The sequence below is a fragment of the Entelurus aequoreus genome, linkage group LG27, assembly GCF_033978785.1.
Source record: "Entelurus aequoreus isolate RoL-2023_Sb linkage group LG27, RoL_Eaeq_v1.1, whole genome shotgun sequence".
Classification (NCBI taxonomy): Eukaryota; Metazoa; Chordata; class Actinopteri; order Syngnathiformes; family Syngnathidae; genus Entelurus; species Entelurus aequoreus.
In genome coordinates this window covers 22,462,586-22,490,422 of record NC_084757.1, presented here as the reverse complement: position 1 = coordinate 22,490,422, position 27,837 = coordinate 22,462,586, and the positions used below count along the sequence as shown (strand labels likewise).

At 43.4% G+C, this 27,837-nt stretch overlaps 1 protein-coding gene across 1 annotated transcript; it reads left to right on the top strand.

Moving 5' to 3' along the window:
* The first annotated feature begins 47 nt into the window (after positions 1–47).
* On the top strand, positions 48–26,858 carry zbtb7a (zinc finger and BTB domain containing 7a). Its single transcript, XM_062038425.1, has 5 exons — positions 48–75; positions 124–293; positions 15,859–16,422; positions 20,380–21,257; positions 24,464–26,858. Exons 1-5 carry the CDS (start codon positions 48–50, stop codon positions 24,882–24,884), a joined length of 2,061 nt encoding a protein of 686 aa, XP_061894409.1. The 3' UTR covers positions 24,885–26,858.
* Positions 26,859–27,837: the final 979 nt, after the last annotated feature.

Here is a 27,837-nt window from a genome sequence, read left to right as displayed (position 1 = left end):
CCACTTTACTTTCTGACTTGGCCGTGGGAGGGAGGAGGGGAGAGGAGATGGAGGCTGTTTCTTTAAGAGAGAGGGGTGGGTGAGGAGGAGAGAGAGAAAGGGAGGGACCTCTTTGCCCTCCAGAAACCAGGAAGGGAATTGAGTTGATCTGCTGCTGCTTGGTTAGCGCATACAGGAGCTTTAAGCTGCACAGCAGTAACAGAGGGGACAGCGAGGGAGAGAGAGTGCTCCGGAGAAGAGAAGAGTGGAGGGCTGCGCTAACCCCACAACAAGCACCACCACGGCCATCGCAGGTGAGCTAAAGGCAGCTTGCCATCCCCCTTGCTGGCTGCCCTGGGCCTGTCAAGCAGAGAGGGAGCAGGCAGGGGCAGCAGAGGAGAGTGGGAGGAGGAGGTGATGGTGGTGGGGGGTGGCCTGAGAGGAGAGGTGGGTCGCAATGTTCCTCTTTTTAATAATACTTCCTCTGCATTGTCTGTTACCTCCTGGGGAATCTTGAGATAAAGTTTACGGGATGAGTTATAGACTTTCCAGGCAGGTGGAAGCACTTACAGGACGGAGCGGTGGGGGCGAGCAGGAAGTATTATTAATTAATAATAAAAGTTTTTGTGCAGTACATGGCATGCTGTGGTGTTGGGCACAGGAGGCGTTATTTAGGTCAGGAGTTTGAAGTGTGCGTGAAATGTCACGCCACTGTGAGCGGATGGCGGGATTCACCTCTGTGTTTTGAGTGTTTTTATTTTGTGTGCCCGTGCATGCACGGCTTGTACTTAAATACCTGGCAGCCTGCTAGCAACACACTCTAGTTTATAATTCAGCCCCGGAGTGCTTACGTTAGAACAGGCTCGGGGGTAGTAGGGGCGGGTGTAGGCTGAGGGAGCTGGGTCTCGTAGTCCTCCACCGGGGCTGTAAAACAGGTCAAGCGGGCGCGCGGAACTCCACATCCCAGAGTGCCTTGCCCCTGGCAATCCAGGAAGGAGAGAAGCTGCCAGCCTATCCCAGCGAGGAGGTGTGGCGTGTCAGCGGCTGTCAGGCCAATGAGGAGAGCGTCTGCAGATCCCAGTTGTGGGCTGAAAATAGAGGGGGCGGGGTAGTGATGGTTGCTGGAGGGGAAGGGGGGGTTGTGTTTGTGTGGGATCAGGCAAGGGCTTGCCTATATGAAAAGGGCCGTTCGCAAGTTTCCTGTCTGGTAAAGCTCGAGCCCTGCCTAGAGACGGAGGCAGCAGAGCTGGCTGACAGGCAGGCAGGCAGGGGAGGAAGATAGGGGAACACTCTACTTGGTAAGCACTACAAACCCACACTCACACATTGTCTTTACAGTAGAAGGGAGTCAGGCAGGAGAGATGAAACCCACATCATGTTGCCAGTGAAGGAGCATCGGGGCTGGTGAGAGTTCAGAGTTCTTGGCCCAATTGCAGATAAATCAAGGGAAGACAAATAGGTCAATGTTGAGACGGTGTTCAGCAGCTTCTCTGCTTCTTTTCTCTTGCAGCTTTCGTTTCTGCCATCAGCTTTGCATGTACACTCATTCATTCCCTCTTCTTTTTAATGCTGTTACTGGCTATGGTTATTAGTCAAGTGGAACAGTGAAGGAAGTTGTGCGCAGGTGTCCTTTAATCTCTATTTATTTGAGAAACCCCCAATATGTTGAATGGTCCAACTAGTTAGAATATTTGTACTGTACTTGTAAAAAACATTGATTTTCTAAGTGTTTTGGACACTGGCCAATGACTCTTGCTCACTAGCATCATGCTAAAAACAGACTCCAAACACACCTGTCATGTCCCTCTCGCCTTCAGAGCATGGGAACAAGGTGCATATTTTTTTGGGCTGAGCATACTAGTTGAACTCGTTTTTTTGTTTTGTTTTGTTTAAATGTGGGCACAAAGAGGGTACAAGCAGAGCTTCCTACTCGAGGACGCCCAAATGCCTTGAAATGGTTTGGTATGCTTCTCAGAAGAAGGAAGCAAGGACAAAAAATGGTTGTGGCTTAATAATGGTCGGTGTCACAACATACAAAAGATACAACAACTTTCCCCCATTCCGCTCCTTTATGCCACTTTTTAAGGTGCCGCTTGGGACGATGCGGGTATAGTTGGCTCGAGCAAATCCCACCAAGAGGTTAAACTAGGACGCCATATGTGTTTGTGTGCGTAAGTGTGCACGCATGCATGCATGTGTGTGTGCGTCTGTGTTACCAACAATAGATTCCAAGGGAATTGCAGGGGACTTCAGTGGCTGTGGGCTGGTCCAAGACACCACCCATCAATTTGGCGGTGAGGCTGAATACAGTTTGATATTCCTGTATGTTTGTGCCTGCACCACTATAGCCAGAAACTAGCAGGTTCCGACAGACTGAGAAGACAAGTTTTGCGTGATGTCGCCGTGGCAGTTCGCAGCTTTTTGTAAAAAAAATTTAACTCAAGTGTTGGCTGGTATACAATCTAAAACTTGATGCAAATGCAAATGGCATTTGATTGAATCCTCCAGTGATTATTTTTCTTCTTCATGTAGAGCTGACTCACTTCTTGTTGTCGCTTCATGTAAATGTATGCTAAGATTAACAAGATTGGTACTGCATCTAGGATGACGTTTTAAGTTTCCAAATAATTTTCCCCATGATAAAAGGAAATTACAGCTGGTAATACTGCTGCACTTTTTTTTTACCAGTACAGCCAATGTTTTAAATAACATTGTAAAACCTTTTATAACCAAACGTGTAGAAATAAGTTAGCCACTGTCATCATGTGTAATTTTTTTAAATTTTGTTGGCACTTCTTAATGGTCACACATGTATAAAGCAAGTTAACGACTATAAAATGCAAAATACACTCCCTTTTATAACAGCTGAGTGACGTCACGTATAGCAGCTAGCCAGTCTACCCCATTGCTATCTCATCAGCCTAGTGTTGTACAAAAGCCAAATAAAAAGCAAAATGTGTTATTCCTAACCTCAAGTCACTTGTCAATATTCCCACATAAATTGTGCGACTTTTATGGCATGCCTTTCCCTACAGCTTTGCTTCAAAGTCCACATTGTACAATCATTTGGGTCTACCACTGGATGACAATACTTTTTAGCAGCTTGACTTCTTCCCTTGTGTCTGGTTCCCCTGGTCAGCTGCTCCGTATACCACAGCTTCCAGTCGGGCTATGCAGCCACACAGACCCGTCTCTGTTGTTGTTCTGTTGTTGTGCTCATGTCCAGGGGGAGTAAAGGGGCTTCTTCTGTTCTCTTCTGGGACATTTATTGCGGCGAGGGCAACGCAACCTGATCAAATTAGGGCGAGTGGGAGACGTTTGGGATGTTTTTCAGGCTGGGGGTGAAGGCTAGACATTTACGTATTGATGCAAAACCACGCATTCATTAAAGGCTTTCGTCACAGGGCCACTGCCTATTTCGATATTGCTAAAATAACCAGCGCAGAGACCACAGCCGCCTTTTAATTAAGCAGAGCGGCGACCGAGTGGTCGGGACGGCGACATGTGACCAGCGTGACTCTGTTGATGTTGATTTAGTAGTGGAGATGGGTGGGACATCACAAGAGGACGGGCGGATCTTCAGCGCTCTGGAGGAGTAGGAGGAGGGGAAGTGAGGTGATGTGACGGCTACTGTGCAGAGATGGAGCAACGATAAGGCCAAAGAGGGAGGGTCAGACAGTGGGGACATAGGCATTGAGCAAGCAGAGAGACGGTCATCTGATTACAGAGCGGGTTCTATTACATGCCTGCCACAGACTCACAGGAAGACGTCCTTCCGTGTTGGTTTGCGTGCAGACCTCGCCGGCCCCTTACATCAAGCCTGCCATCGTCGACTGTAGTGTCCTTTTCTGAAGCCATGTGTTAGATTTTGTTACACTTCCTGGTTTTGCAGCTTGGCGACGTCAGAGTTACTCAAGCTAAAAGGAAGCGAGTGCGTGTGGTCTTATTACACACACTCTTTTTTTTACACACACTCGCCTAAAAAGACAATTCCAACTTGTTTGACGATAAAAGTTGTGGGTTTTTTCATTCACCGTAATCAGTTTTGCAGTGTTTAATAACCAAACACTGACTTTAATGAAGGAACTAATTGGAAAATGTGACTGCATATTTCTTTACAGAGAGAGGACGCTCTCACATCTTGTTGGGATGTTTCATACGACGAATTAGATTCGCTTGAAACCATGAATTATTTTGTTGAGTACGGTTTCATAAGAAGGAATGTTTTGCATGTTTAGGCCATCATAAAAAAAACAACCCCCCTGCCTGCTTTCTCCAGTAAATGTTAGCCCAACCTGTGGGTGTTGATCTTTCCTCTTATGAAGCAGGTTTTACCAGCTAAACAAATGAGACCCGAGTTTATCATTGACATCTGAGCCGGATTCCCAGGCCTCCATATTCTTTGGAGTTATGAGTTGTGAGTTTAATAACCGGCCTCACCCACCACCACTATTTCACTTACTTTCTGTCTGTGCACTTCCTGGTTAGTTGCAAAGCCACCCAGACCGGCTTTCGCAACGTTAGTTTTATCAGCCGCTCACCCTCTTCCTGCTTGTCTCCCAATATAACCAATCAGATTTCCTTCCACGAGTCTCCTGTCAGCCGCCAGTCATTTACACACTTGTTCAAAATCTGCTTTTTGTAGAAACTAGCTGCCCCCTCCCCATTCTGAGTAGCTTGCAAATAATTCCTTGGTCCAACCTTCTGGCCCCGTTTACACTAAGGTTATCCAGGGTAAATCACACCTAACCTTATCCGTGTCCACACACAACAATGCCACCGTTTAAGACCCCCGCTCCCCTCCGTCCGCCGGCGCAACGCGACCTAGTACGCATGCGCGGAAAATGCACACGTCATAGTCACCTCCAGTGTTGCTTTGTGTGCAAGTTCTTAAATTAAATGTAACTTATCTGAACAATATCCAGTGTTGTGGTATTTCAGTTAACTGGAATCCAGTGTGCTGTGAGGCCCTATTGTAGTGAATCACACCTGAGCCATCATTAATTAATTTAATCTTTATTAGACACATAAACAATGTAATAAATAACATTTTACATCAATCAAACCAGGGATCTAGATATTTGGTCAGGACACTCCTCACTCTTTTGCCTTCACCTTCATTGTCCATTCATTTTTGGTGACTTTATATACTCTGGACTTAGACGTTGAGTCCGCGACATACATGGCGGACAATAACTGATCCAGTCCACTTTGCCAGTCCAAATGTGTTCGCCGTTTTCCTCAACGGCCAGGTAATACAAAGCACACGCTACCTTTTTTATCACATCCACGGGAGCTCGCATTCTCGTTGTCTATCCTTCAACAAATGGACAAAGTTTTTCGCTAAGTAGAAACACAGCTGACCCGGCTGGACATTGGAAAGTTCTCCTGCCGTCTGAGAAGTGTCGTATCCTAAATAACTGCAATCGCTTTCTCTTAAGGTATTCATGTGTGATTTCCACAAGTGTCTGTACATGTAGAAGAAGGAGAAACACGGTATGTCTGGATGACTCGCCTCCATATTTCCAGTGTTTACCTCCGAGTTAGGCTAAATAACTATTCGCTTAAGGGGTTAAACGACTTAGTGTAGACATGGCCTCAGTCTTCTTGATTTGAGTGAGGCGTTTCGCTTGCAGTGGTTGTACCCTTGGAGTGTTAAACGTATCAGTTAAATGGGGGCAGGGAAAAGGTCATCTTGAGGTGTACTTAGACTTAGACTTAGACTAACTTTAATGATCCACAAGGGAAATTGTTCAACACAGTAGCTCAGTTACAATGATGGAAAGGACAATGCAGGTATAAATAGACTATCCATCCATCCATTTCCTACCGCTTATTCCCTTCGGGGTCGCGGGGGGCGCTGGAGCCTATCTCAGCTACAATCGGGCGGAAGGCAGGGCCAACACAGATAGACAGACAACATTCACACTCACATTCACACACTAGGGCCAATTTAGTGTTGCCAATCAACCTATCCCCAGGTGCATGTCTTTGGAGGTGGGAGGAAGCCGGAGTACCCGGAGGGAACCCACGCAGTCACGGGGAGAACATGCAAACTCCACACAGAAAGATCCCGAGGCCGGGATTGAACTCACGACTACTCAGGACCTTCGTATTGTGAGGCAGACGCACTAACCCCTCTGCCACCGCGCTGCCATAAATAGACTAATATAGCTATAAAAAAATCTAACATATATACGAATATATACATAATATGTGTACAGAGTAATTTATATACAGATGTATTATATTATGTCTATAACATATATACAATATAAACCAATGACCATGTACAATATTACAGTATATACAGTCTATATCAAATCGGAGCTTTATTTGTCCATTCTTAACATGTACAAGACACATAAGAACTGAAATTACATTTTCGGCACAATCCTGCTAAGAGCAGACATACGTTACAGGGAGACAAGACGGGACCGCCAACGGATCAGCCACTTAGGGCGCTCCTTAAAAAGGTGGGAAAAAGGTGACATTGGGGAAGGGGTGGAAGAGTAAAAAAAAATATCAGTCTGAGGCTGGACCCTCAGGAATGGTCCAGACTGAGTCCGAGGAAAAAACCTCACATAGCATGGCACACATAAACATGGTACATGTAATCACAACAACTCGCAACAGAGTCATCCAACAGGACTTTGGCAGCAGCAGCAGCATAAAATAGAGAGAAGTAGCTAACATGTCAGGTGTCAGGTAATAGGCAGATGTCATCTATTGCTGTATGGCGAGTGATTATACAGCTGGATGGAGTGTGGAATGAAGGAGTTCTTGAATCGCACAGTGCGGGAAGGAAGTTGAAGGAGCCTGTTGGAGTATGAACTCCGCTGTCCCTCAATTGTCAGGTGGGGTGGATGGGCAGGATTGTCCATGATGGCCAGCAGTTTGTCCAGTGACCTCCTGTCCCTCACTGACACAAACGCCTCCAATTGCGTGCCAATAAGGACTTTTTGTCTATTAGCCACAGTTTGGGCTACTGGATTTTACTTCTGTTATGCATTTTTCAGAAAGTCCTTGAAGGTGCAAAAACACAAAGCTGAATTCAAGTATTTAAATACTTTATTTCATTAAGAAATTATATAAAAAATAATGCGCCTTAGCACCAATGGTTTTGCATTTTAATGACAAAACGCGCTAAAATTATATTTTCAAGCATTTTCTCTATCGCTCATACACTATATTGCCAAAAGTATCAGGTGTCCTAATCACTTGGCCCCGCCACAGGTGTATAAAATCAAGCACTTAGGCATGGAGACTGTTTCTACAAACATTTGTGAAAGAATGGGCCGCTCTCAGGAGCGCAGTAATTTCCAGCGTGGAACTGTCATAGGATGCCACCTGTGCAACAAATCCAGTCGTGAAATTTCCTCTCTCCTAAATATTCCAAAGTCAACTGTTGGCTTTATTATAAGAAAATGTAATAGTTTGGGAACAACAGCAACTCAGCCACGAAGTGGTAGGCCACGTAAACTGACAGAGGGCTCAGCGGAGGAATAATGGTGTGGGGTTGTTTTTCAGGAGTTGGACTTGGCCCCTTAGTTCATGTGAAAGGAACTTTGAAATGCTCCAGGATACCAAAACATTTTTGGACAATTCCATGCTCCCAACCTTGTGGGAACAGTTTGGAACGGGCTCCTTCCTCTTCCAACATGACTGTGCACCAGTGCACAAAGCAAGGTCCATAAAGACATGGATGACAGAGTAGTGTGGATGAACTTGACTGGCCTGCACAGAGTCCTGACCTGAACCCGATAGAACACCTTTGGGATGAATTTGAACGGAGACTGAGAGCCAGGCCTTCTCGACCAACATCAGTGTGTGACCTCACCAATGCGCTTTTGGAAGAATGGTCGAAAATTCCTATAAACACACTCCGCAACCTTGTGGACAGCCTTCCCAGATGTGTTGAAGCTTTAATAGCTGCAAAAGGTGGACCCACATCATATTGAACCCTATGGGTTAGGAATGGGATGGCACTTCAAGTTCATATGTGAGTCAAGGCAGGTGGCCAAATACTTTTGGCAATATAGTGTAGGATGCTTTCACACTAGAACTGTTTTTAATTCGTTTTTTAGAGCACTTTGTGCGGTTGGTGAAAGCAGTCTGGCTAAGTTAAAGTGACTGTTTGCAACTTGCTCAGTTATATTTTTAAACCACAAATACATAAACTTAGCTTATGTTACCCTAAGTTGTTTAAAAGAACACAATTTAAAAATATATTTTTTTTAACACTTGCTTTTTATTTTGAATAAAAAGTGTTTGTCGGCCCAAGAAAGGCCTGTAGTAGTAGTACTAGTACTCCCAGAGAAGCAAGTAACAATTTGCAGTCCATGTTGTTATGATAGTCTACTATTTAATGATAGCTAACGTTGGAAGGTACATTTTGCCAAATCGCTATCATTAGCTGAAAACAAAACATAACTAAAATGTGGTAACTGGGGCTCAACCAGGAACAGTGCGGGATATAGGCTTACAACACTTTGAAAAGTTAGCACCTTCCAGGCAGCCGCAAATAGATATAAAAAATTCATATAACAATTATTGTGACCAAAATTGGAGTATCTTGTTTATTAATAGGGAAATATGTTGTCTCTTGTATTTGTTAGCATTTAAGATGGCTAGCAAGCCAGCGCTAGCTTGCCTCTCAATGAAATGAGCAGTGTCACCAGTCCGTGAGTTGAGGGGGGGGGGGGGGTCCTCACATCTGCGGTCCCCTCCAAGGTTTCTCATTGTATCCCATTGGGTTGTGTTTTTCCTTGCCCTGATGTGGGATCTGAGCCGAGGATGTCGTTGTGGCTTGTGCAGCCCTTTGAGACACTCAGGAGTTAGGGCTATATAAATAAACTTTGATTGATTGATGATTGATAAATAAGAGACTTGGAATAACTATTCATTTATTTTTAACACCATTTTTTCTGTTGATCTCAGGTGCACCTGAACTTTTACAAGCTTTACACGCTGCTTCTTTGTTTTGTAGGAATGAATGTGGTTTCCGTCAGCAAGAGACAGACATACTGTCATTCACTGATGTTTGCTAATCAGGCCATCAACGTGCATATGCTGACTGAAAAGGCAGTGAGAAATGTGACAGACGTGCAAATTGGGTGTGGATACTGAATACACAAGTAACTGCCACTAATAAGACTGTTTGCAGTTTCTTGCCTAACGTGTACAGTATCTCGGTATTGTCGCTGTGTGCAAAGACAGGTTAAGTGACATGGTCGAGATAGGGAAGGGGTTGGCTCGGGTTTTTAAGCGGTTGTTTGACTTGCAAAGCAGGCAAAGGTTATTGAAGAGGCCCCTTCCCTAGAAATAGAACGCTAGGGATATGGACAGCCTCGCGTTGTGCCGGGCTTTGAGCTTCCTCACCCGCAAGCATGAATTAGTGATAAGCTATGTTTCAAGCCACAAGGAGGTGCCGGGATCAGGTTGGTTGCTGTGTTTTTCTCAGTATGCGTTAGGTCATCTGGGGACAGTTGCATGTAGAAGAATCCCTCTATGCCTCTTTGGCTTTCAGTTCAATTGTGTGTGTGTGTGTGTGTGTGTGTGTGTGTGTGTGTGTGTGTGTGTGTGTGTGTGTGTGTGTGTGTGTGTGTGTGTGTGTGTGTGTGTGTGTGTGTGTGTGTGTGTGTGTTTATCTCAGCTCAGCGTCTTTACCCCCTTAAAGCCGCGACCCGGGGTCAGCTCCTGTATGTGTGAGGGGATAACAGGTACACAAGCTTGCTAGCCAAAGCTCGGTCCCTAGCGCAGGTGTTTGTATGGCTCCTAATGAAGAAGAGCGAGTTGAGCCGGGTCTGGATGGGCTCACCGAGATCAGTTTCCACCTTCAGAGGACGTGAACCAGAGGCCATGAGGTTGCCCTCTCCCTTTCTATTTCTCTTGCTCTCTGTTCCTTGCATCTCTTTCTCTCTCTCACTTCTAAGCCAGCAACTCTCTTTTTTTGGCTTTGTCCTCTGCTTCCACCCTGTTGTCCTCTGCATATTCAGATGAGACTTTCGCTAATACAATTTGCTCATGTCATGTCAGACAGCCTGTTTTTTCATCAGTGTGGTCAGATAGAGGGGAGGTATTCAAACTTGGATGCAGTACAGTATAACCTCTACAGTTAAATGTCTGTGGAGTTATACAATCCAAATGTTTCCCAACAACTATTAGGAGGTCTTGACCAAAGATCAACATCAAAGAGTGTTGGGGGGCTTTTGGCTTAGCTTGTTATAATAGTTAAAGAGGAAGTGTTTTATTGTTTTTACGTTGCACAGTGCTTAATTTATTTTTACACCTATATGACAATTAGGATAAGATAGACTTTATCCATTCCACAATGAGGAAATTATGTGGTTGCAGTGCAGATACAAAAAATAAGGTAAAAAACGAGGGAAACGTCAAAGAACATGAAAGACATTAAAACAGCAACAAGCTGCCATTTCAGCGTAGCCATTTTTACATACAACTACAAAGTAAAACACATCGAAAAACAACAAAAAATATATATATGCAATACATACTACACAAATACGATTACACCATGCGTAGACAAACAACAAAACAAAACCAAAACACAATTTTAGCACCCACATACACCGCAGTGGCCTCTGCAGTGCTCTGCGCCATCGTCCGCCGGGGTGGGGGGCAGACCCAACAAAGCAAGAGAGCCAACTCTGTCTTAGGTTTCCCACTAGCCCACGGCCAACGTCCGGCCCGTGCGGACGAAAGAGAATCCATCTAGGGAGACCGAAGTGTCAAAAAAATGCTCATTTAGCTTTGTGAAGGTCGTCCAACCCAACGCTCAATGCTAGCTCCGCAGCTCCGTCTCTTTCTCCGCATCTCCCCCGGTCTCTCCACACGGACTTTGGTGTGGCAGAGAGCATGCAGCCGGTCTCAGGTGCTAAAATGGCCATAGCCGACAGGCTCCCCTGATGCAGATCCAAAAGTTAATGAATTAAAGCACCGCAGAAGTCACGAGAGGGCCAACCCAAAGGGCAAAAAACACATGAAAACAAGAGGGAAACATCTACAACACATGGATACACAAGAGCACAGAGCTCCTGCAACCAGCAGCCACTACAGCAGCGGCATCTTTGAAATTAAGAATCTTTCAAACATTTGATGCGCAAATCACCTTTAACGCTTTGTCATTAAAGTGTTTCGTTGTTTTTAAGTTCAACAAACTATGAATTTGGTCAACATTTTTGGCAATCATGATCCGTTTTTTTTTTTCAGATCCAAACCCATTTTGAGTCCCAGTCCGATACGTCGACAAAAGATTAGAGATCTGAAAATGTTTATTTATAGCCAATAAATAACTAAAGTTAACACAGTTACACATTTTTATAAAGCCGGTCTAATTAAATGTAGAATTTGCTAGTATTTGTGTAAAGTGCACAGTAACTAACAGAAAGCTAGAACTACTGTTGGTTTCATTTGGATTTTGCCCTCAAAGCCTTCCTGTAGTCCAGAGACTTACTCCCAGATAACAAAAAACACCCTCTCAATTAAAAAAATAAAATAATAACAGTAAAAAGAAAAACTATCCATCCATCCATTTTTCTACTGCTTGTCCCTTTTGGGGTTGTGGGGGGATCGGAATCTTAGAAAGTACAAACATTACAGTATCATCGGCAGTGTGGATAAATGACGGGTTTGAGAGGGTGTTCTAGCAGACACACGCACTCCTGGAATTCCAACACACACATGTGCATAACAGGGAATATGGAAATGTAATTGTGTCTCCTTGAGCATGAATCATTTTTGAGGGAATCTTTTACCTGAGTACAATCTTTAGCCATGTAAACACTTAGACACAGCTGCGGTAAAGATCGACTGTGCTCAGCAGCTCATCAGCCAATCACTTTTTTAACTCCGGGCCCAACGGTTTTCATTACAGAGTGGCCCCGGGGCCCACTCAAATTTTAATCTTAATCTTGATTTTAATCGTGTTCAATAATTATATCTAACCTATTTTATAGTTTACCTCCTTGTCAAATTATATTAAAGCATGTGTTAATCACAAAGATTATAATGTATTTAACACATAAACCTAAGGTTTATGTGTTAAATAAATAATAATCAACATTTTTGGCCTCCGATCCTGATCAAATTTTTATTTAACATAAATCTGATTGAAAAAAATAAGTACTAACCAAATATGCGGCATAAAAAGGGACTCATAAATAACTGACAAAAAATAAATGTACATACAATTATGTTGTGGTAAAATAAGTTAATAATTAATATGATTCTTAAGATAAAATTAAGTACAAATAAAATACAGTTTCACCACTTTATTCATATTTTTTGCACTTAAGAAACTTCTCTATGACTTTAGCTCCAGACTTCTTCTGTTTGATTGATATTGTCATTACTGCCACAAGTTGTGGAAAACTGATTACAACTGAACACTGCTGTGGCCCATACGGCCCACAGCTGAGAAACTATTATATTTTGGTGGCCCTTTAGGGAGTGTTCTCGTCCAAATGAGAATTTTAAGAAAACTGATCTAGATCACAAGGAAATGTTTAAAATGTAGATTAAAGTCATTATGGGTCCACTTTAAATTTGGGGTTTCTTTTTTTTTTCATTTTGAGTCAGTGACATAGAGCAGTTTCAAGAATGATCAAATATTACTTATATTTCCTGTGACGAAAAATAGTTTGGAAATTGTAAAAATTGTCATCCCGGGAATGTTTTAACTTCCTTGTTTTATATTTTTCATCTTGATACTTTTAATAACTGCACAGTGACCTTCTATTTTATGACATTCTTCATATTGACGAGTGTAACATTGGAAAGTTCTTCGCTCCTGCTTCCGAGTGGTATACATTCAGACACCAAATTAACATTTCAGCCAGATTTCAAGGTGTGGAGACACTGTTAGGCGTAGTTGTTTTTTACAGAGCGAAGGCAGGTGGGGAACGTGAGAGGTGAATGCAGGTGAACAGGTGTGGGGAAGGACAAGGCGGCCAGGTTAGGCAGGTTTGGTGGAGGTGGGGGGCTGCAGCGAGCGTGCAAACATACCTCCAGCTAATCTGCACCGCTCTAATTTGAATGCTTGCTCATATGGAGCACAGCGCATCCGACAACCAACCCCCCTGGTCTCACCCCCTGCTGGGTCTCCCTGGCTGATGGAGCGGGTGGTAGCGGTGATGATTGTGGATGTACGATACATGGCGTGTGTGTGTGTGTTTTGTACATTATTGATGTCCTTGTGATGCTACTGGTGTGTGTGTGTGTGTGTGCGCGCATGTGAGCGTGTTAATACAGGAATCGAGGATGGCTTGTTCTCCCGAAACCCCCCTCCCACTCCGCAGGCTTCAGTCGATCATTTTAATCTCCCCCCACACGTGAGCAAGGGGACAGCCTTTCCTGAAACTTGGCACACAGTGCAGGGTGGGGTAACCAGCTCAGACCGGATTGACAACCTCTCTTTTAATACTGTTCCCTCGCAGCTTGTTGCGTGTCCTCTTCCTCGTGGGGTTTTTTCCACAGGGTCCACTGTGGCCGACCCTCGCTCGCTACAATCCCTCCACAATTTTTTCCTATCCCTTCTCCCTTCCCTGGCTCACAGCTGACACATAGTGCAACTCCCAGCATGCATTTTGATCCCCGCTGCCCTCTGCCTATCTCTCCTCCATGACCTCCTGCACAATTGCATGCACACACACACACCTGCGGTTGTAGGTGTTTACAAGGAGACACTTACTCAGCCATCTGCACACATGCAGGAAATAGAATATGTAGTCAGCATCTCAAGGTACCACGCCGAATGTATGCAAATCTGTGTTAAAGTATAAATATGAACAGTATTTCTGAATATTTTGTATTGCATAAGCGAGACAAAAGTAGGAGGAAATGTTATTATTGTGCATCACTCGGTCCCTCCAGTATTTTGCTGGCTTTTTTGTTATTCATTGTGGCCTAAAATGAGTGAATTCGCGGCAGCTTTTTCAGAAAGTTGCATAAAAAGTTGCGATCTTTTGAGACTTTTTTTCAAAAACATTGAATTGATTTGTACTTTTATGAGTTTGTCAATGTTTTAGGTGTTCCCTGTAACCTTAACCTCAAAGTACAGGATTTCAACAACAAATAGAAAACAAATATACTGTATTGATGTTTTACTCATTTTATATCACATAGGCTTCAAAGGTCGACACTAGATGGCAGTCAAACCGCATACTTGGAGCTCATTGTCAAATCACTGTTGTATTGTTTTAGTTCATTATAAGTTAAGATTAACTAGAAATTGTGTCTAAATTCTGAAAATCCGAACGAACTGAAATGCTAACAGTTATCACGCTAGCCTGATAGCGTCAAGTAACAAAATATGACTCCTAGATGTATATCTGAAAATTAGCTTTAAAAAAGCTGGCATGCTAACGTCATGTATCAAAATTTTACCAAAATGTGGTAAAGAGCTAGCATTTCTGTTTGTAATTATCAAATTATCATCACACTTCAACATCTCTGTCATGTAATTGCTGCCAAATAAGGATATGTTCTTAATTGACTTATCTTGGATGAATAAATATTTAAATACATGCAAATTAAGAAGTAAATGTTTATACACACCATTACCCACAAGCCTTAGCGCCATAGACGAAAACCAGAAGTAGGTTTGAGATACACAGGCATCTCTACGCTGCTGACCCGTCTCCGCTCGGGATGGTTCCCGCTGGCCCCACCATGGACTGGACTTTCGCTGATGTGTTGGACTTTCACAATATTATGTCAGACCCACTCGACACCGAGGATGTCGTTGTGGCTTGTACAGCCCTTTGAGACACTTGTGATTTAGGGCTATATAAATAAACATTGATTGATTGATTGACAACAATTGTGCCGTTTTATCAATGTAAGGTTGCTGTTTGAATTTGACTGCTGTTCCAGGACAATTTTGATTGGCGAAAATGATGCTGATTGGCTAAAATGTGTGGTCATTGGACAAATTTGGAGGCCTCCCATAATTCGCAGGGGTTGGTTAAATTTGCTTCAATTTGCTTCAATTTGCGCGATCGCGAGAAGTCACAAATTCCATGCTGTGCTAAAAATTCTATATTTCTCTTTTAATTTTTAAAGGTTAAAAAAATACAATAGAACATTGAATGTTAGTCAGTGTCAACCTCTGATTTGTTCTTATTTTATAACACTTCGTTTCCAATGCAAGTTAAAATATTTTTATGTAACCTGCAAGGTTTTTAACATTTTTACCGTCCGTTAAAAAGTGAATTTTCTACCAATTACATTATATCATGCATGCAGAATTCCAGATAAAAACTTGTATCTTTATTTGCTCTGTGCTGCTGCACCGTGTCACGTTCTTAGTTTTGAAATAAATGTTGTATAAGCTTTACCACTCAGCACTTTTAGCATACACTAGTCTGTACCGTCATGGTGAGGGGCAGAGCCTTTTGTGCTGTATGACACGCTAATGATGGCATGTGTCTTTCAAGATGTAAAAAAGAGAAATTGCCTTTGAATTTCTTGTTTTAGGCAAATATTTCTATAAACAGCACATTTTGATTGCCTTTCTATTTTAACATAAAAATGCAAATTGAGGCAAGGTTTGTTTCTGTTTGTAATTCAAAGCTATGTTTGGCAACTTGCAGTTGTGCAGAACGTTTGTTGACATTTTTTCACTGCTGAAGCAGTCATATCTTCTTGTTGAGTATGTGATTGTTTTTTTTAAACTGTTTTAGACTGTTTATTTTTGTCAATGGCGTAAGAATCAGAAAATCAGCATTGATTTGTCACAGCCTATTTTGGATTGCCTGGTAATAATGCAATGATGAATATTTGACAAGTTGCATTTTTCTGTTGGAGAAATCAAAACGTTCAGAGTTGTTTCTGATGTTCTGTCTTTCCCCCTTTCAGACAGGCAGACAGACGGACGGCAGGACGGATACACGGGCGGGGGCTGTGCTAGGCGGCTCGGCGGCAGGCTGGTGGAAGATGTCGTCCGGAGCCGGCGGGAGGGGAGGGAGGCGGCTCAGGGGGACGGCAGGCGGAGGGAACAGCGGATACCGAGGAGGATCCGGAGAGGCCGAAGAGGGCCCAGTGGGGATCCCTTTCCCAGAGCACAGCGCAGACATCCTGGGCAGTCTCAACAAGCAGCGGCTCAGTGGCCTGCTCTGCGACGTTCTCCTGGTCACACAGGACCGGGAGTTCCCAGCTCACCGCTCTGTCCTGGCATCCTGCAGCTCCTACTTCCACAAGCTGTTCACCTCAGGGGCGGCCGCAGATCAACGCAATGTCTACAACATCGACTTTGTGGCGGCAGAGGCTCTGGAAGCGCTGCTGGACTTTGTCTACACGGCCACGCTGACCGTCAGCCACACCAGTGTGGCTGATATCCTCGCAGCCGCACGACTTCTGGAGATCTCACCTGTTCAGGATGTCTGTACGCACCTGCTGGACACCAAAGTGCTCTCCCCGCCGGTAGGACACCATTCTAGAACCACTAATGTTTACATTTGGGGAAGGGAATTTAATCCCTAGTACAGTTGACACATTTAAAAACAAGTCAGTGCTACTCTGGTCCAATCAAAATGGCAACTCCATAAGACTAGAAAGCATATTCAAGACATCTTTAGCACTAGAATAAAATAGGGATTCAGTTTACGCCAAACACCTGTACAATGCTTTCTTGTCATTGACTTGTCAACTGCTTCCAAACAATTGTATCTCAATATTTTTGTCCTAGTTGCGCCTTCTTATTCAACACCTAAATGTACTGGCTTTATATACATGTCTTAACAAACAACAATAACTGTTAAACATTAAGGTGTGTGGTCCTCGCGACTCGCCCCTTCATTACGTTCTGCAGTCAACCCCATCAAGCTTACATCAAGGCCCTTATCAGTCTCTCTCACGATGCCAACCACACACCCACGGCCTTGGGGTTAGTTCAACGCTTACTCATGCTGGGCCAATAGCTTGTGTGGAGGAACAGCACGCTCTTTTTTCCTTTTTTTGCAACCACATCATATCACAGCTACACGTCCACATAATCAAGCGTGGTGACGTGCGATAGGCTCCTTCTTGTATCTCATAATAAAGATGGCACCGTTTCACTCGCGATCATGTAGGACAAGACTTCAGTGGATTTTTCATTTGCTGTCATTGCAATGTACCACTCTTGCATCTTATATGTGAAAAGAAATGTATCTTTTTCAGATTGATTTTCCTAGCATTTGCCTGTATTTAGGATGTATTTTTCTTCATGGGAAACAATGGAACATAACACTTTATTAACTATGCATTCACTGGTTTTAACATTGTTAACTGTTGGAAGAGAGATGCCCGCTGAACTAAACTCTTGACAGGATGTATGGGCCATCATGTAGGGATGTAACGATAAAAGGTAGTAATAATGATAACCGCGGTAAATCTCCCAACGGTTAGTATTATCGTGTTGAATACATTTTGAATCAAAAAAACATGATTGGACAACTGCACTTTGATAAACTCACGGACTGACTGGCGCCAGCTTGCTAGTTTCAATGCTAACATGAAAACAATATATAACTGTTGCCTTACTCAGAGGTTGCCACGTTATACATTAACGTCTTTCCCCATTAAGAAAAGATATTCCCCAATCTTAATTTATATAAAAACATTGCTGTCTGAACAATTTAACTATTCAGTTGGGCACATTGAACCTAAAAGCTGTGATTCTAAGAACAGAGTGATCCATCTATAAACAGGAATACGAGACAAGATGTTTTTAGAGTGCGTTCATGAACAGCTAAACAGAGTAGCTAGATGCAATGCCTGCCAGAAAAGTCAAATAGATAATACATTTTATTTGTTACACACTTTTAATTTAAATAAATCTTAAAATGCTACAGTACAAACCAATATTTAAAACAAATATAAGCTTATCCATTAAAACAGATAAAATTCTAAGACTAAAACACAATCAGTAGCCTTTTGTACTTGGGCAAAATGTATTTAATCTGATCATAATTCAGATTGCAATGTTACTGTGTACATGGACCCTAGAATCGGAATACTTAATTTTGACATGCGTAGCACATTGCGTAAACGAAAGTAGCAGAGGAAGAAGCAGTGACTTCTGCTGTAAACAAATATGGTTCTGTGCATTTCTGTTTGTCCGACACTGTCACGTTATGCACGATTTTTCCTTCTGTTCGCTACTTTTGTTTTACCTCTCTTTTTGAAATTGAGCTGTCCCGTGGCATCCATGTTGTGATATGTACAGGTTGCCGTAGTTTCTGTAGTCGCAGTCGTGTCAGCTTCAGGGCGCATCTTCATGTTGTGTGCATTAGCACTTAGAGTAGCTGTAAGACCGTGGAAAAAAACAGCTTGTTGAGAGGACAACAGATCTCTTCTTTTATTGTTACATCGACGCATGACACTGCAGACCATACTTTTGTTTTTGCTAGTCTTGGTTTTAGAGCAACAAACTCAACAATATATAACACTACTTCTGTACATCTTGAATGGGAGGAGACAGTAACAAGACAATCGCTTCATTCCGAGACTAGTAAATTTTGTCCCCCCTCCACCAGTATATCCAGAAGTATAGCTGATGTAGGGCTGGGCGATATGACTAAAAAATGTATCACGATATAAGTGTTTCATATCAGTCGATATCGATAATTATTGATAAACATTAAAAAAAAAACTATTCTAAATAAAGACCAGGAGAAAAAAGGCTGAATTTAAATACTTTTATTTTAAATATAACCTTTAACCTTTAGAACGAGGTCAGCATTATAAAACACAGTCAAATAAATGAAAATACTGGCCGATGTGCAAATATTGACATTAAATAAATGCTTAATCCAACAAAATGTGCAAAGTATTGTAATTAAGAAATTAGTAGTGTACAACTCAGGCTTTAAAGCCATATTGGTAACAATATATGCAAATAAATAACAGTCACATTAAGCAAGCAGAAACAAACATGTCTTACAGAATATTGTAACCATCGGAATAAACTTGCGTCTGAACATCTGTGACAAAACAAACCTGTTACCCTCTTCAGTCATTTATGGAAAAATCAAACCAACTTCAGTATCTCCTTTTCCATGGATTCCCTGCACATTGTGTAAAGCTTAGGAATAGCTGTCTTGGAAAAGTGCTTTCGGCCAGGTAGAACATAACGGGGGTCGAGCACGTGTATGAGATTCTTGTACACAGACTTCTCAACTATGCTGAGCGCTAGCATGTCCTTCGCTAATTGATACACCACTGCATCCGTTATTTCTTATAACGTTTTGAATTTTTGTTGTATGGCATTGCTGCCGAGTAATACTGTCTGCGGCAACAACAGACCACCATCGACACGATGGTGGTCTGTTGTTGCCGCTTCGGTGCTGTTCCACTTGCACCGGCTGATGTAGATGGTTGTGTCTGTTTGATACTGCTGTACTCCAGCGGGTGAGAGCGGCTCAGGTGGTAAAATAAGTTTGTCGTGTTCCCAGACTTGGTCGGGACGACGACCTTGCAAAGTTTGCAGACAGTATTACTCTGATTTGTATCGGATTTTAAAAAATCCAAAATACTGCCAAAATGGTGACGTGACGTTTCCTTTTTTATTTACAATTTCCTCTCGTGCTGCCGCGCTCATATTCCCGTTTCGTTTCACTCCTCGTCGTCAGCTAGCCGTTGTTGCTTCTTTTTTTTTTTTCCCAGTTAGCATTTCCCAGAATGCCTTGCGGTTCAGGCTCGGCCGTGATAGGTCGAGAGGCCCAAGCCCTTCCTCTGCCTACACCCTCCAGAATGCCGTGCGGTTCCGGCTCCGCCTTTCTTCCTATTTTTTTCTAACAGAACTCAAGTGGAATTATCGAACGTTCTATCGACCCCATTTTCTATTGATCACATGTCTATCGCGATATATATTGTTATTGTTTTATCGCCCAGCCCTAAGCTGATGTCATAGACATGCGCCGTAAGGATAATTTCGACCCAAACTTCGGAAGAAGTGTTTTCATCGGAATAAACCACTCATCTTAATTAGAAGGAAATTTTGATCCGAACGTACGTGGTCAGGTCAGAATATTCCGAATGGCGTGTTTACATGAAGTATTTTTATTCCGGTTAAGCTTTTAATCCAAATAACTTGTCTGTATGCACATAGCTAGTGAAGCATAAGAAACACAAGACATGCAAAATAGTGGGTTTAGCTTTGTCAGAAGAATTGTGTGTGTACAACTACTTTTTGAACACATTCAACTATACCGCTGTAATAATGATAACCGTGATAATTTTTTATATCACAAATTTTCATATCGTTACATCCCTAGTGTGAAGGAAGGGCATTTCCCCCATGAAAACAGGAGCAGGTGACTTCTGTGGTTACGCGTTAGTTTCATTCCTGTCTGCCCTAAAACCTAAATCTTTTTCTCCCTCTCGATACTTCTCCAGGCGGGCATTGAGCAAAGAGAGGGTGATGAAGAGAGGGGAAGAGGAGGAGGAGAGCAGGGAAACCAGGTGCGAGCTCGGGAGTTTTTGGAGTACTTCCAGAGAGGGGCGCACTGGAGCAGCAGCTGCAGCACACCAGAGCTCAGGGACCTGCCTACACACCTGCACTTTAATCACGGCAATGGGGGGACCCCCAGCAATGGGGCGCCCGGTGGCCCTGGCGAGTACTATTCCCCCTTGGCCCTGGCTTTGGCCCAACCCCCCACACATGAACAAGAGGAGGAGGAAGAAGAGGACGATGACGACGACGTGGAAGCGGTGCAAGGCAACGGGATAAACCTTGCGTCATTTTACTACCCTCCATCCCAAAATGGGCACTTCTACCTCACCCCTGAGGTTCGATCAGGGCACGACGCAACAGAGGCAGAGGACGGGGCCAGGCAGCTGATGGCAAGGGACAGAGGCTCAGCCAGTGCCCTCCTGCAGAGGATGATGAACTCCATCGAGAGGCAGAAGGAGTGCGGGGCGGCCGGGGAAGAGCCGGGCGACGGCGATGACCCTGATATGGAATTTTACTACAATTACTTCAACAGTGCGCAGCTCGAGGACACGCCCTCTGCCGCCGTGACACAAGGAGCAGCACCGCTGTGGCTATCACGAGGCAACGCCGGCCATGACAGGGTTGGCGGAGGGGAGAGGGGAGTGGGGGCGAGGGCCAGCGGGGGAGGTGGAGGGGAGAGGAAGATGCGCTCTAAGGCCTTTCAGAAGTGCCCCATATGCTCCAAGGTCATTCAAGGAGCAGGCAAGCTACCCCGCCACATCCGAACACACACGGGAGAGAAACCCTATGAGTGCGCCATCTGCAAAGTGCGCTTTACCAGGTAAGCCCAATTAATGAAGCGTCGGCCCCATGTCACATGTATTAACAGTCTCTGGGCAAAGCACCCAGCAAGTAGGGAGTGCCGCCAAGTCAAGAGTAGAAGAATTAGGCTTTGCATTAAGATCAAGCCTGCTGTTTATTTTTGCATGGCTTAGCATGTGGAATATTTCACTGGAATATATATGGTTATAAAAGCGGATTTTATTTTGACAGTGTCTAAAGCAAAGTCCTGGTTGTTTAGCACAGGGGTCCTATAAAAAGAAGGCTTGCTGGTGTTATCGAGTGGAGGGCTGCTATAAAGTTCAATAGGGGGCGGGGGGGTACAGGATTGTGCTCTGTGTGCTTCAGTGCAGCCATTTGAACTTTTGATCTCTGCTTATGTTGATTATTGCCCACATCACTGTAGTTAAACACCCCCACTCCCCTTTTGCTTTGTCCTGCCTTTACCTCCTGAAATCTGCTTTATGCGGCTGCAACCAGTCTCAAGTCAGTTGACTTTCTCGGTAGTTAGGAGCCCCTTATTTTCCTTGATTTCCTGATTTTAATTTATCAATCAGAGAATTTATGCCTGGAAATAGATGCACAAATACCTTGCCTGCTGGCACAGCAATTAGAGAAGACAACTTGGAATTGGCCTCTCGGTTAAATTCGACCGGCAGTGGGAAGTATTTGTAATCTTAATCCTGTTTGATCAGGGTTACGAGTGCGCTGCACGCGGTAAAAAAAACAGCCCTGTCCTAAAATAATTCACTTGTGTCAGCAGGAATCTCCAGCAAGTGTTTGTGTTATTGCTTTGTGTGCTCCTGCATCTGGTCATCTAACATTTGTAATATATGACAGTTCATTCAAGTTGTTGCTCAAGAGAGTTAATCCTTTTCTATTCCTTACGTAGCTGAGGGCTCCATGGTAAAGGTGCAGGAGCATGATGAAGGCATTCTTATCAAAGTACAAAGTGCAGTGCATTATTGTGTAAATTATGCATGTTATAATAGTATAAAGTAGTAACAGTTACACCAGTAATATTTCAGGAATACAAGTTGCACAAAATTCAGACCACTGTAATAGAATAGCATGCAATATTTTTTTTCTTAATTGTGGTTAACTTCTATGTACTCTTCTAAGAAATTTAGGGGGGAAAATGCAGTATGCTTTTGCAGCTCTCTCTCTACATATACGTACTCAGAAGTGAAAATCTCCAATATGAGTTGTAGGACTTAAACTAGGAAGCTAAATTGTTTCCATGAATTGTCCCATATGTCAGTTTTTGGTTTTTGTTCAAATATATTTTATTGAATTTTACAGTTAAAATCACATTTGACAATCATACTTTGCTCACTCAGACCTTTCATACATGCACACATCCACTCATCCACACTCACATGCACACTTGAGGAGAGAGGTGCACTTGGTCTTTTAACAACTGAAGGTTTACAGTATAGACATTATTAGAAAAAGTGCCCAGATATTGCATATATCCATCCATCCTGCACTGGCTCAGGATCAGCAGACGATCCAGACCATAGCAAGATGGATGAATATTCCTCGGCATCAAGGATCCTCAGGAAGTGATCACTAGATCACCTCCCGGGGACCTCTCCACTGTTCACACTTAAAAAAGAAGAAGAAAGTCACATTTTCGTGGCTTGGTCAGATGCAAAAAAATTTAAAATACAAATACTTTTTTTTTTTAAGTCACACAAAAAAGCAAGTAAACCATGACAAAACCATATAAAAAGTGAGACAAAAAAGCAATGGTAGTGTGGGAACAATACAGAAAATAATAACAATAATAAAAAAGGAATAAAACTACAAAAAATGTTTTTATTTTTATTTATATATATGTTTTTCTCTTTCTTCTTCCCTTCTTCTTTCCTTTCTTTCCCCATTCCTTTCTTCCCCTCCCTTTCCCGAAAAAAAAAAAAAAAGTCTAGAAATTATGATTCAATATATGTCAGTAAAGTTCCCATTTATTCATATTTGTAGAGTTTATAAATCTTATTTTTTTCAAGAGTCATTACGTTCACAAGTTCATTTAACCAGTTCCTGAAGTTGGGTGCAGATGGGGTATTCCACTCTTTGAGAATGAGTCTTTTGGCCAAAACCGTCCCGAGAAGCAACACAGCTGTAATATATTTTGGAAGTTTTTGTGTTTCTGAAGACCACCCAAACAAAATGATATCCCTGTCAGGGACAGGTTTTCTCTGGTATACCCCCAAGTAAAAGAAGAATATGCTGGACCAAAATGGTTGAATAATTGGACATTCCCAAAACGAATAAGACAGTGATCCTTCAGCTGATTTACATTTATCACAAAGTGGAGATGTATCAGGATAAAATTTGTGTAATGAGACTTTGGAGTAATAGAAACGATGAATCACTTTAAACTGCATGAGCCTATGTCTGCTGTTAATTGAGCAATTGTGAATTTGAGAGAGTGTCCGTTCCCATTGCAGTTTCGGTATTGTTGTTCTTAGTTCCTGTTCCGATGCTCTTTTAACGTCTGCTTATGTAATGGGCATAATGAAGCAGCTGGCAAATTTGGCGATAAGCTTTTTACTTGTAGGCGATAGATTTAGTAATTCTAAGATAGGGTGTTTTTCATTTACCAGCTGAGAATTTGAAATGTTTTCTTTAATACATTTTCTTAAATGCAAATAGCGAAACCAACTGGATTGGAACAAATTGAATTTGATTCGCAATTGCTCCAATGACGCAACACTGTCCTCGAAATAAATGTCTTTTATGCATTTAATTCCATTTGAGTACCAGTTTAAAAATGTTCTGTCTGTTATCGATGGAATAAATGCATGATTGTGGCACATCAGGTTTTTAAAAATGATTCTGGGTTCTTTCTGTCTAGAAAATCCGTAAGCTGCTGTCAGTCACTGTGGCGTTGTCCTCATAAAAAATGCCAAGTGACACAGTGAACAACTGAACATTGAACTTTATTGCCAGTCCGCAGTTGGGCTCTTGACTGCAATTACACTGATAAAGATGTAGAGTTTATGGCTTTATTTCACACGGCCTGGCTGACCTCACGGGGAAAAGAGAGACCAGTGGATGCAAGTAAATGGTCGTGAATTTAACTCAAAATAAAACAATTTGCAGCGTATTTAGCGGACCGTGTTAGAATCAATATGTGGATTTTCTACATGACAGACATGGCTCAAGTAGGCCTGATTTGATGTCTTTTTTCTTTGCTCGCAGGCAGGACAAGCTCAAAGTCCACATGCGGAAACACACGGGAGAGAAGCCTTACCTTTGTACGCAATGCGGGGCCGCCTTCGCTCACAACTACGACCTGAAGAACCACATGCGCGTTCACACAGGCCTGCGGCCCTACCAGTGCTCCAGCTGCTTCAAGACTTTCGTGCGCTCCGACCACCTGCACCGCCACCTCAAGAAGGACGGTTGTAACGGCATCCCGTCTCGCCGGGGCCGAAAGCCTCGGGTGCAAGAGGCCGGGCTCCTGGAGGCCCCAATGGGCCTGCTGAGCCCTGGCTCAGACACTAGCCTGGAGCCTCACATCATCAAGGGACGGCTCTCTGAAGCGTTCAAGTCGGAAGTGGAGGGTGCCCACGCACACAGCCCTCAGCTGCAGGAGGTAGCGGGGGGGGTCGGACCCTGAGACATGAACTTCAGAAATGACTGCTGTCACTCTGCTCCACCTGTCCACACAGAGGAGTAGAAAGCGTACATAAAAACTATTCCTCTATAAACCAAATCAGGGTGTCTCCAACAATTTAACCTTTTCTCCTTTCACTTTGGCAAACAAAGTAGATGTGCAAGCACTTGAGTCGGTTTAAAGCGCAATGAATGCTTCTAATCGCGCTCCCAAGACGTCCACTTTCTGGGACATTTCTTTCTTATCAGTGATTGGGGTTTTATACATTGGCATAATGTATAAAGGACACTAAGACACTCTTTAGCAACTATGCAGTTGATTTTAATTTTTTTTTTTTTATTACTTTTGTCCTCACAGCCTTCGAGCTCTGAGCAGGCTGTCGTACGGGTGAAGCGAGGACAAATCTTACCCAGAGAAAACAGCTTTTTTTTCCTAAATTCTTTTGCAGGTCTATCGATGTACAGTTACCATAGAAACAACGTTGCCATAATATGGCATATGCAAGGAAAACTCACCACACTTGTGATGCAACAGCTTTCTCTGTCTCTCTATTTCTCGCTTTCTCTTTCTCACTCGCTCTCCAAATGCTCCAGAAAGAGTCAGACGAGGGTTCGATTGAAGTGTTACTTACTCGATAAAGAAAATGCATTCTAAGAAATGATAGTGGCGAGTCGAATCCACGTTGGTGGGGGCTCGAGGGTTGCAGGACCAAGCGGCCGGAGGGATAGTGTTTTTAAAATGCTCCCACTGCTCTCACAGCCCTGCGATTTCAGATCACCCTGTTGAAATTTGTCTTAATTTTTGCTTTTTGTTCCCTTTTTTGTTTTGAGTTGACTGGGTACTTGACACTTTATAATTGTATACGTGCATATACAGCATGTGGCGATATGACATCCCTGTTGACGCTAAGGTGTATTTAACATTCTGGCTTCTCCTCGCGGGCTTGATGTCGTACTTACGGGCTTGTATGAATGTTTGTTGAGAGATAACACAGAGTCACCTGTTTGTTTTTTTATGAAAAAAACAAATCTTTGACAGTTTCTGCCCTGATAGGATGAGGAGTGGGAATGAATGAATGAATGTGCTTCACTTTTTGCAGTGTGTCCTTGTGTGACAAGGCGCAGGTTTAGGTAAACGACATGAAGCCCAAATGAGAGAAATGAGCGTGATGAAGAGAAAAGATTAGCACCTTTTTTTTCTATGTTTGCACAGCTTTACTAAAGACACCCAACAAAAAAGAGGGAGGTGATATATATATCTATATATATAAAGAAAGAAGTTTGGTTTGACTTCTTTTAGCCGTAGGGTCCACCTGTGCGATGAGACCTGTCCCCAGTCTAGAGGGCAAATAGGAGTGCATCGGCAGCTGATTCATGGGGGGAGGGGGACAAAAGGAGAGGGGATCTTGCCATGTCTGTTGCATTCCAAAAAAATAATCTCCCCCAGCTCAGCCACGTTTCCATGCAGGAGGAGGGGAGGGGGAATCAGAGCAGGCCTCTCCCTCTCTGTGGTCCTTTAATGCCCTTTAGGGATATGATTATAATAGAGTATGGTGTTATCGTGGGTAGGACGCTCGGAGAGGCGGCAGTTTAATGTGCATGCGCGCGTGTCGGCGTGCGTGTGTGTGTGTGCGCGTGGCAGCCACAGGGTCCCTCTGGCCACATCATCAGTGTGTGAGTCAGCCCCGGCCTGTTCAAACATGCACCTTGAGCTGCCAGCCTCAATGTACTTCTCTCCAAACACACTCAGCCCAAGACACCAGCATGCACAAGTTTAATTTCCACCTACTTCTCGACCGGGGATAGGCTATTGTAACACTTTTTTTTTTGTATTGGGGAGAGGGTGGGCGCCAGAGTGTTGGCGTAGCTCCGCGAATGAATCGACAGAGCCTCTGCTGGTTGTAGCCAAGTCGTGCACTCCATTTACCCTCAACTGCCTTCCGCCCACGTGCAGCTGTGATAAGCTCCAGCCCCCCCCCCCCCCCCCCCCCCCCCCCCCCACTTCTCCTGTCCTTAATTGCACCTTCTTTGAAACGAGGCAGGTTCAGAATGCACTTTGTTACTCCACGCGAGGGCACTTTGTCAACAAAACGGGTACTTTTAAATAAAAAATATATATATACATACATATAGTTGCAAATGAGATCGTCCCTCTGTGGTAAATTTAAGACTCCTTTTTTTCTTTTTTTCTGATTTGACGACAAAGCTGCCAAACATACAAAATCTGGACTTTGAGCGCTCTGAAAGGGGGGCTTGGTTTTGTGACCTTATTATACGAGATGAATTAATGTAACTGATTGCACTTGAAGTCAGCCGTTGGTGAGCTGTATATGTGTCTTAACGGTAGAGAGGGGGCAGAAAGTGTGTTTCGTGTTCCGTTAGACTTTTGAGGGTCTCGGGACAAGCTAAACAAACATCGCTGCTAAGTTGGCGGTGATAACGGGCCCAATCGTTGTAAAACACCTCGTCGGACAGTCGCTTGTTTACTTCACAGCTCTCTTGGCGCACGTTTGCATGAATCTTGGTTTACCCTCGCTTGTCATTATCGGCGGCTGTTCCGGGCCTCGAGAGTGTGCTTTTTATTTATTTTTGTTGGCGCCCATGGTTGTCGTATAAAGACAAGGTTGATAATTGCACTGTTCAGAGCAATGTGAGCTGATGTCTGTACCGTCTTGAGTAGTATGGACCCTAAATAACCTGTGAGTCATCTAAACCTGTGCATTTGGACCTGCATATTCCTCCTATGGTCTTTGTGCTTTTATACTGGCACTCTTTGGTCCGTAGAACTGTAGTCAATTCTACTCCCTAATCATTGAACTCGAACCACATCAACAAGTTGCGAACAAACTCAATTGTTGTTGAAAAACTTTGATCGGAAAAGAAACGGTCACTCAAACTGGTAATTAGTTGTGACCCTAAACAAACAATACAGGTAGCCTCTGTGTGTTTAGCAGGTT

What these genes read in the sequence shown, in the direction of transcription:
- zbtb7a (XM_062038425.1), top strand. Translation starts at nt 48, where the DNA reads ATGGAGGCTGTTTCTTTAAGAGAGAGGG. An exon ending in CACCACCACGGCCATCGCAG is followed by an intron (nt 294 to 15,858) that starts GTGAGCTAAAGG and finishes TCCCCCTTTCAG; the next exon opens with ACAGGCAGACAGACGGACGG. An exon ending in CCAAAGTGCTCTCCCCGCCG is followed by an intron (nt 16,423 to 20,379) that starts GTAGGACACCAT and finishes ATACTTCTCCAG; the next exon opens with GCGGGCATTGAGCAAAGAGA.